The 11394-nt window shown below is 31.4% G+C and overlaps 1 protein-coding gene across 1 annotated transcript; it reads left to right on the top strand.

The window, feature by feature from the left end:
- The first annotated feature begins 338 nt into the window (after positions 1-338).
- LOC128224559 (uncharacterized) lies at positions 339-5033 on the top strand. Its single transcript, XM_052934441.1, has 5 exons — positions 339-963; positions 1267-1404; positions 1492-2190; positions 2551-2690; positions 2911-5033. The coding sequence occupies exons 2-5, from the start codon at positions 1293-1295 to the stop codon at positions 3817-3819; spliced, it is 1860 nt and encodes a 619-aa protein (XP_052790401.1). The 5' UTR covers positions 339-963; positions 1267-1292; the 3' UTR covers positions 3820-5033.
- The last annotated feature ends 6361 nt before the right edge of the window (positions 5034-11394 follow it).

The following is an 11394-nucleotide window of genomic DNA, read 5'->3' as shown; positions in this document are numbered from 1 at the left end:
TTTCTCCATTGTATCACAAACAAGCAAGATTACATTGTAGATTAGATAGACAGAAAATAACATATACGAGTATAAATATAATTTTAGTGGCATTAGCATATATTTCTTTTGTCAAAATATTTTCCAGTGGTAATGCAAACGATATTGAGCTGATAATTGAAAACAAATATAATACAGTAAAATAACTAGATGAAATAAGATCAATTTGCTAAACTCTTTATTTCTCCATTTAAAACATGTTGCAAACGATAAATGTCGAAACATATTGTACATCAAAACTAAAACAAACTTTTAAAAAATATGGCCTTCATTCTATTGTGGAAAGCTTTTAAGTTAATTGGTAGTTTTACCTTTGTAAATGGTCGAACAACCATTCACCGGATTTTTCATCTGATCAAAATTCTCCTTACTAATCATAATTGTTTTCAATGAGTAATTTTCTTCTTTCCAAATTTGCCGAACATTGATTTCACATAGCTTTGAAACTCACTAGACTATGAATATGCAGACTTAATTGTCTTGATTGTATGTGTTAAGTTCGTTCTACTGGATCTAATACAGAATTTTAAAATTGAATCTACATTTGATGTTACGTGTAATAATAGTCTTGGAATAACCACGGTAGGGGACTCGTATGGAGAATTTTAAACTATTTAAATGGAAAAGATCGTTCACGTTATGGATTATCTACTTTTAAGACCTTATTCAAATGTTGTTTTTGTCTGTTTCAGGACATATATTTGGATCTTAGAACATGTGGTAGAAACCGTCAGAGATTGTATAAAATTGACCTGATATTTTATGTATTTAACATAAATAACCTTATCATAATTTGTTTTACAATCTTTTACGGTACTGCCGCTGCCATCGTTTCATGAAAAAGTTGGTACCCTTTCTCCTGATGTAAAATATACTGAATATTTCATCGATGGTTGCAGTCATTGTTTGTCAAATGGAATGATGGTAATCTTTATAATAATTGTAGGATTCATTAAAAACATGCTTTCATTAACTGGAAGAATTCACAATGAAATACAAAGTCACCAGCGACCCCTGGATTAACAGTCAAGTGTGATACCATTAGACCACATCCATTATTATATTTTTGGAGGTCCTTATTAAAGGTTGATTTAAAAAAATACAACATAAATACACTCTGCAGGCTATTCCATGCTCTATTTTTAACCTAAGTTCAACACCAATGATAATCATCGCTATTGGAACATGCTAATCAAGTTGGGAATTGATGTTCAATTTGTCCTTTAGCGATCGCGCAATAATTGACGTTAGAGATGAGGAGCGAAAAAAGAAAAAGATATGGAGACAGAATGGCATCTGAGCCTCTTAGAAAGAAACACAAAGCGATGCACACAAGAACACTACGTTTTTTCAATTTATCAAATGGTATGGACAGTATGTTATTATCGAATGATCTATTTTAACTAAAATATGTTTACTTCTAATTTAAATGTAAATTTTCTTTAATTTTAGAACATTACAGTCAATCGCGGACGATTACTGTTGTAAAGGATATGCACAAGCTGTTTCCTGTTTATAAACATGCATGCAACGAAGTTTATGAGGTCACCAAAACAACAGATAATCTGCTGTTTAAAATGGGATTATCAACAACCGTTAAAGGCAATGGTATGAAAAGGTCGGACTTTGCTAAAGCAGTTCGCTTAATATTTACATTCGACAACAATACACCAGGACTGATAGAAATCTTTGAGGGCATCCAGAACGAAATTACCGCTAACTTTCAAGTCCCTGATCGCACCAACGAAAGTGGATATTTAACCATACATATTGGCAGCAGAGAGAGTATTCAAATAAATGAGTTTAGGCGCCATTCTTATGCTGGGTTTTTGTTATATGGCCTTAAACAAGGAAACCTTGAGGATTGCGACGAACTCATTCTTGATGTTACAAACACAAAAGACACAAAAGAGTTTTTCGAGACAGTTGACGATCTCCTTGAACGTATCACCTTTAGGGCACTCAAACCAAAAACAGATGCATTACTTTTGCTACAGACCCAACTATTTGAAAATACTGAAAACGAGAGATCGTACGAGTTGCTTGAGTCTGAGCTCAGAAAGCTGGGATTCTGTTTTAGCAGAAAAATATTCAAAGGAAACGGTTGGGATTCAATAACCAGCAACAGTAGCGCCGTTTACAATTTACGAAGTATGAGTAATTTCAAAATCTGCTGCTGTTTTCTTTATTATATATGTAGCAAACCATTTGATAACATCGTTTTTAGTAGTAGATATTTAAGCATTATAACACTGTGAAAATGTTATGTTATTTTGCTTCTAGTTAAGAATTGAATTACATTTAATATTGTTATATATTTATATTCGTACACAATGGTTGCGTAATTTTAAAGGATACCGATTCTCCTTTTAAATTCTTTGTTGGATATCCATCGTGTCCATAACAGTTTTGTTCAACTCAACTAGTTTAATTACAAAATATACCTTAAAGTAGCTTTTGCCCATTCTTTAAGATAAAAAGAGTTAACCATAGCATCTTTATCCTTGGCAGGCAAAGACAGATATTTCTTACAACCTTTGGAAATTGATGAAGAAATATGCCGATTGAAAGCCCTATATGCACGAAGCGGTGTTCCGGACAATGAAAAACCTACATTTCCAGAATGTAATAAAACATGGAGTATAGACAAAGTATGTGCGTCATATCAGAATAAATCTTGTTACGTATATAATAAGGTTATCATATGAGCTGAGCTCAAAATAATACTCGCATTCGTTTAAAATGACAAACTTTCGTTCAGTATATAATGAAGATATTTATCTGCTATGCATCCTTTAATACCATTGAAGCAGTTTTCTAAAGTTGGTAGCTAATGACGTGACCTATTTTACAATTCTTATTTTTTTATAGGTCAAATCAGCTCTGAAAGGATTTTCACATTTACAAGGATTGGGCCAAGGATTTGGGAAGTTGAATGTGTATATAGATAACGTTAGTTCCGAGCAAAAAGAAGAAACGATTAAACTTGTCGGTAGAAAACTACAGAAAGTAGGTTTAGTTCCTACTGACTACAGAGTCCACTTCGTATGCGATGTAACGCAATTTTGTCACTCCGCAGGAAGTTGCATTTACAAAACGCCTAGTTCCGGAACATTAGGCGCATTTGCGTTCAGGTCCCAAAACGGTCAAGAAAGGAAACTGTGTGCCTTATTATCGCTTCATGTTGCTCAGAAGCAGGTGAAACAGGAGGATGAAAGTGGAACAATTCCACTTACAACCAAACACGGCAGAATCGGTTACTTGCTTAGGCCGCTCATTTTCCGTGACCATAGCAGAACACAACTTGACATTGCTTCTGCCCAGATAGATGATGCACAGATAAGATTATGCAACACGCAGTTTAAAGATGAACATGGAGATATTAAACCGTGTACGCTGTTCGATTTCGAAAAGGACGATCTGCAATTCCTAGACGGCATGCTAGTTCATTTTTGGGGTGCCTCAACTTCGCCTGGACTTGGAAAAATAAAAGAACATAGTTTTCACCAGAAAAACGGTTTGCACATCATATTAGAAAACAGGGTAGAATTGTCGGAACCATTTTGCAAATTCGGTGACAGTGGCTCGGTCGTTTGCGCATTCAACAGAAGGAAACGATCGCTTATAGCTTTGGGAATGGTTATTGGTGAATTCAAAGAAAGAAACGATTCTACAGGAAATCGGTATCTTGCACTTCAGCTACAAGCAGGCTTGAATCAACTATCAACCTTGCAAGAGGCAAATTACCAGCTTTGTACGGGGCATGTGGACGACGTTTAAGATCATATAAGTTTGTCCATCAAGGCGGCTTTTGGCCTTGACAACAGTCATCATTAACATCATAACTCAGTTGATCTAGACAGTCATAGCGATTCTTTATTATTAATCTTAAAATGTATTATTTCATAATTTAATCTAATGTTTAAGTGGTTATTGTATTGCCCTTCCTTGCAACGAAGCGTTCATTGTATTATGAAAGCATTTATAAATACATGAACAGGTTTCGATTAATCTAAATGTTGTTTGCACTCGATTATATTTTATAGTATTGTAATATACAGTTATTTAAGAGCAAAACTAAAATAAGAACATAGATATTGTATTCAAAATTATATTCTGATTGTGATATTGAGACAAAATCAGAAAATTGATGTACATGTTTATTCAAGCAATAACATACCAGACACACACGGGCTGTCGCTCTTTTGTTCAGCCATGAACATTTACAATGTTTTTGTTTTGCTTTAATTTTTGTCAAAAAATCACGTGTAAACAGAGTTGAATATTGACTATTGATTTTGCTTTAACATAACTTTGGTGTTTTCTAGCACGTTGTGTTATTTGGTTAGTCTTAATTGGTTTGAGGCGTTTTGCATCTTTCATTTAATGTTTGCTTGGCATCAACTTTGGTTCTTTAAGCAGGGTAACGTCAATTTGCTCTCTTACGTACATCAGCTAAATCATATCCTGTTTAAATGCATCAATACCATTCTGCAACGACAAGAAACTATATATATATATATATATCGTCTATTGTATTTTCATTCACAGAGTAGGATTGCCCTGCCTAATAATACCAATATGCCATATATCAAATACTTTATTTAGATAATTCTACAAAGTGTACAAATGAATATAGCCACATTGATTCACAATGCATTAATCCTACAGTTTTTTAAAACCTTTTCACCATATTATTATAACCAGAAAGTATTTAAAAGAATCAAAACAGCCAATACACCAGTTTATTCGGCTTGACAGAGTGACAGACGTATGATATGGTCATGCTGCATCGCTTCCTTCACTTTTTTGTGATAATTATGTTGTTTAGTGCATATAAAACATGTTTACATTTATACAATTTATAAAAGTTTATTCCCCATTATAAACGTTACATTTTCAAATGAAATATGAAACTTTTGACATTTTAAAGATCACACAGAATTATTGTTGTTTCAAAATATAAAACTTTTATAAGGGGATATGATCTGCTAGTGTATACGTTATATTAAAAGTGATAAATTAAAGACAATATTGACAGGTAACATCGACATGTCCTAGCATTACATATAAAAGAGAAAGAATTGGATTTTATTATCATTAGTAACACATAAACTTAGCTGAAAATAAAGCTAAACATTGCGGTTTCATTACTTTAAGAAAGTCGTACTAAAAAGATCGTGTTTGGCATAATCCATTTATAAACTCATTTAAGATAAATTTCTGGTACGATTGCTGTAATGTTTTGATAGATTATAATGCAATTGACTAAACAGCCTTAAAGCACTTACGTAAGTACGTCAGTAGTGGATTAAGCAATGTTATAATAGTATAATGTATATTATTATGCTGGGCTAAGAGTTGAGGCATGGAAAACATAAATGATAACAAGTATACTATAAATGACAGATGAAATAAGAGTTGGACGTTAAGAAATTATGTCAGATTTTTCAGACTGATGTCTATCAGTCCCAGCTATAATAAAGGAATGCTATATAAATTGCGAGTCTATTTTAGCTTAGCTGTTAATGATAGCCCGCAAAGCTGTAGTATATTTGAAACACCAGGGTAGTGACACTCCAAATCTGATGTTAACATTCTTTTTTTTTTGGTTTCTGTTTTTTTATTGCCCAAATGTTCATTCATACAAACATTTATAAATGACATAATTATATATGTATACCATTTAATACAAACCGTTATACTAAATAATATCAATGTGAACAAATAAATATTGATCTAACTCTTTGTTTGGGACTTGTTTTCAAATAAAAAAGGTAGACAAAAAAAATAAAAAAATGGGAGAGGTGGTGTGTATTTGATGTTTCGGAATAGTGTTCCTAATATAAATGTTAAATTTAAAAATGTAAAAAACAAACAAAAAAACACCTACTAATTTTAAAAAACCTACTTGCTTTAAAAAAATGGATCTTATAAAGTACAGTTCTTTGGTGGATATTTCATTCAAATGCGCTTTACAATACTACTATATACTGGAGCTGTTTTACTAAGATAATAAGTGTTCTAATTGTTGCCATCGTCTATTATAGGTGTTGATTTTATTCTTCATTGTTGCTATTGTTTTCTCTATTTTTAGTCGTTTATTGAGATATTGGACAAACATGGCACATGTTGGTATTTTTCCTTCACATTTTGATTTAAAAATGAAATATTTTCCTAGAAGTATCATAAAATTTATTTGATAACCAATATTTTCTTTGTTTGGCATTAAATCACAAAAGCTAATGGTTTTATATGATAGTTCTCTAAAGCTCACTTCATTGAAAGAATTTGTTATGAATGTTCTAAATTCACCCCAAAACGTCTGCGAAATATGACATTCCCAAAACATATGGATGTTTGAGTCGATGTTCATTACACAAAAATCACATAACCTTGATGCAGCAATATTGTACGTGTAAAGCTTATCATTGTTTGGAAGGATATTCATTATGTATTTATATTGGAATTCCCGAAGTTTCGTATCTACAGTTAGTTTGAGCGCCTGTGTGTACACATTTTTCCATTGTATAGAGTTAAGATCAAATTGAGTTTCCCAGTTTTCTTCTCGAGTTCTATTTTCAGGTTTAAGTTGTATAATAAGATTCTTGTAGACTATTTTACTAATTTTTGTATTTTCCTCCATTTTATCTACAAAGTAAGTTGGTGTGTTATATGATATGCCTTCATTTTTCAACCGGGATTTCCAGTCATCAGGAATACTGCTGATTAAAGCATGGTATTTCAAAAAATCGTGTGTACCAAGATCGTATAGTCTCGATAAGTCGTTAAAGCCATAAAAAGTTTTTTTTCTGTAGTCATACAAATGTTCGACATATTTTAGACCCCTATTATGCCATTCTTTGTAAAAAAATGTTTTATTATTAGGGAGTTTTATTTTGCTGTTGTTCCATATAATTTCTTTTGCTACGATCGCAGTATCCGTCTTATATGTAAACGATGCCCATGATTGTATGACTTCCGTGAGAAAAACAGATTTTAATTTAAGATTTTGAGTGCTTTTCGGATCCATACAACTTTAAAAAATTAGATCGTCTCCAAACTGTTTGGTCATTTGCATATATAATTTAACCCATATAGATTGTTTGTTTAAAACAATTCTTTTTACCCAGCTTGCTTTAATTGCTTTGACAAAAATAGATATATTGAGCATTTTTAAACCACCATTTTCATATTCTTGAATTATTTGATTTCTTAATATTTTATCGGGTTTTCCATTCCATAAGAATTTGTACATTTTGTTTTGTATCATTTTTAAACATGTCTCAGATGGTATTTCCAAGACAGTTAGTGGGAACAGAAGTTTTGGGAACGCAAACGTTTTGATTACAGTGATTTTGCCAAGTAACGAAAGATTCCATTTTTTCCATTTTTCAAGACGTGCCTCAAATTCTAAAATCTTATCAGTGAAGTTTACTTTTTCCATCTCAACTGTGCCGTTGGTAAATGTAATGCCTAGCGCAGATGTTTGGATGATATGCCAATTATATTTCTTACAAAACGGTATGTCAGCGTATTTAAGTGGACCTAATCGTAAAACTGCACATTTAGCTTTATTTAATGTTAACCCTGAAACTTTTCCAAAATCGTTTAGACTAATCATAAGCTCTTCGAAAGATTTTTGTGTTCCATCCATAAGGAAACTGGCATCATCAGCAAATAAGGTTTGTTCCAGTTCTGTATTATGTACATTTATACCTTTAATATTTTTGTTTGTATTGATTTCAACAGCAAGCGCTTCTATACAGATAAAGAATAAGTACGGAGATAACGGGCATCCTTGGCGTACACCCTTTTTAATGTTGAAAAGTCAGAAAGATAACCGTTGTTGGTAACACAAGCCATTGCATTTTTATAAAATAATCGAACCCATTTAATTATATTTTCACTGAAATTAAATTTTCTAAGACATTCAAACATAAATTTGTGATCTAAGCTGTCGAATGCTTTGTTAAAGTCTGAAAAAATATGAGGCCATTTATATCATTTTCATTTACAAAATTAATAGCTTCTTGTAAAATACGAACATTTTCCCCAATATATCTTCCGTTTATAAATCCTGTTTGTTCAGTACCGATTATATTATTTAGTAGGGGTTTTATCCTATTAGCAATTGCTTTTGAAGCTATTTTATAGTCAATGTTTAATAAGGAAATAGGTCTCCAGTTACTGATGTTACTTGTGTCCTTGTCTTTTTTTGGAAGAAGTGTTATGACGCTTTGTTTTTGTAGCTGAGTAAGATTGTCGTTGTCTAATGAAAAATTGAGTGAGGCTTTTAGATAAGTTTTTATTTCATTCCAAAACATTTTGTTAAATTCTGCAGTCAAACCGTCAGACCCTGGGCTTTTATCAAGTTTCATATCTTTAAGAGCATTATAGCATTCAGTTTCTGATAAATGTTCGGGATGCATGTTTTCTTTAGTAATAGTGTTTGTAATGTTTGTCAGAAATCGTGAATTGATAGAGTCTTCTATATTTTCGTCCTGTCTGTATAAAGATTCATAATACGACTTTACATACTCTAATATTTTATGTTTATCAGTTTCAATATTTTCATCAATATTTAATTGTGTGATTGTTTTATGCTGTGCACGTTTCTTTTCTAAATTAGCGAAATGTTTTGTGTTCTTTTCAAAACCTTCTATCCATTCTGCTTTAGACCGTAGTAATATACCTTTTATTTTTTCTTCATTAATTTTATCGAGTTTTTCTTTTTCTTGATTAAGTTTATCCAGTATTTCGGCGTTGTTCGATTCCAGAAGTTCTTGTTCAATTTTAGTAATGTTTTTCAAAATTTATTTTTCATGTTCTATTGTTGTTTTCTTTTTATTGCTTGAATAGATTCATCACGGATGCGGCCTTTAATTATTTCCCATAGAGTATTTGGGTTTGATTCTCTATTTAATTCTACGATCTCTGTTATACATCGCTTGATTTGATTTTGAAAATTGTTATCTGCAAGGATTGAGTTATTAAATTTAAAATATCCTGGACCTCGGTTATTTTCATTTAAATTAATTTGTATGCTTACTAGTGAGTGGTCAGATTTAAAACCGGGTTTTATTTTGCATGCGATAACTTTATTGAAGAGTTCATTTGATGCCAAAAAGTAATCAAGTCTACAAAAAATTGTTGGTTTGCTATTAGAGTGCCATGTGTACCTCCGTTTGTCTTTATTTTTGACGCGCCATATATCACACATATCATAACTTTCTAGTATCATGTTAAGCTGTCTCCTGCAATTTTTATGCGTTGTTATGTTACCGTTAAGTTTATCTACTTTAGGGTCTAAAACAGTATTAAAATCACCACCTATTAAAAGAGTTTTATCCTTGTAGAGGTCAATATGTTCTTCTAAAGTTTGTATGAATTCTAATCTGATTTCGGACCATAAACATTAATAACTATTATACTCATATCATTTATTTTGATATTTAGAAGCTGTAATCGGCCTGGTATTATTTCTTTATATTCTTCAACTGTGTAATTGATGTTTGTATTTAAGAAAATTCCCACGCCCTTACTATTTGTACTGTCTCCACTAAGAAAGCACTGGCCTGCCCAAGGTTTCTTCCAGTCATCAACATTATTTACTGTATGTGAAAAATGTATTTCTTGTAGCAAGCATAATGAAAAGTTATTTGTTTTTAACCAGCTTAGAACTTCTTCGCGCTTAGATCGAGAACCTATGCCATTAGCATTAAAAGTACATACATCTACAGGCATGGTTGTTATAACTGGTATTCATGTTCACAATTTTCTCTTTTATACGAAGTATACTTACGAATGAAACCCACTTAACAATACAAAATAAACTGTGCTGATTATAATATTTAAAAAGTGAAGGCCAAACAGTATTAATGCTACCTATATAGAAAGTCAAGTACAAAACACACTCCTTTAGACGTAGATTGCAAACGAATGAAAACCACTTAGCACTACAAAAAATACTGTGATAACTAAAAATCATATTAAGTGAAAAACAAAAGCAAAAGCACAGAAAATGTACTTATGTAGATAGGAAGTGTGGTGAAATGAATTGCCATTATCATTCTTCTTGAATATGCACACCTTATATATGAATATTTTACATTTAATGCATGTATTATTTATAAACGCTATAAGCCTTAACGTATGCATAGCCAAAATTACAATGAACAACATGCATACAAACATAAAGAGAAGTACACGTATTTAATTACTAGTTTGACATCTTAAGAGGGCAGTGTAGTACTAAAACATATATTGTACAAAGGAAAAAGAAAGAAAAATGTTTCACTTGTAACTACAAATATTTTTATATATTGAATGTTTTATCGCATCATGACAATGCATATAGTAATATATCTTTTTATCAAACATGATACATGTTTCAAAACATTGAGGCTTATTTAATAATTACTCCCCTAGGTACGCATATTTTGGTCGAAAAACATGAATACATGCTCGAAAAACACCAAAACTGCATGTTGGGAGATATATTGTACTTTAACTTAAAAGTCTGGGTTAAGCCTTAAAATTGTTGTCCAGCATTGTAATTATTCTTAAATTTCAAGAATAAAATACTGAAATTTTATATGTTTGTGTCGGTCACTTATGATATTTTTAAATAATGTAAGACTATCAAAAATACATGTCTTTAAACAATGTCTATGAGTTTTAAAATGTATGTGTATTATAATACCAACTTCTAAATGTACATAAAAAAACACATTGTAACTATGTTTGTTTGAAAATAGTGTAATGTAAGGCTATCAAAAATACATGTTTTTAAACAATTTTTAGGAGTTTTAAAAAGTATGTGTATTATTATACCAACTTCTAAATGTACATAAAAACAACATTATAACTATGTTTGTTTGACATAAGTGCATGCATTTTTCATTGACATTTAACACTTATTGGTAGTGCATATGTACTGTATATCAAAGGCAAAGTATGCTGTATATTATAGTTTCTAGGTACAGTATAAAGTATAACACTACAGCATGAAAAACTAAGCACAATACACAGCCAAATAAATCTAATATCATAGACAAAACTTCTGAGACAGAAATGCTATATGTTTTCAAATGAGAGCTATTATAACTATACCCCTCACTAGATTGAAGGTGTGTGTAAACATAATGTGTGTGCTATATATTTATGATATCAAATAAGTGTTTATGTAGAAAGATAAAAAAGATACACCTATTTAAATGTGTATACAATGTAGTACAGGAAACTTAAGGTATTATTGGATTAGCCTAAGTATCAATTCAATAAACCTTCACAGGTAGTCCGGATTATCAGTATATACTACCACACTGTTAAAGCTTTATACATGTAAATGAT

This window comes from Mya arenaria, chromosome 17 (genome assembly GCF_026914265.1).
Source record: "Mya arenaria isolate MELC-2E11 chromosome 17, ASM2691426v1".
Taxonomy (NCBI): domain Eukaryota; kingdom Metazoa; phylum Mollusca; class Bivalvia; order Myida; family Myidae; genus Mya; species Mya arenaria.
The sequence above is the reverse complement of the archived record's forward strand: the minus strand, read 5'-3'. Positions and strand labels throughout refer to the sequence as shown.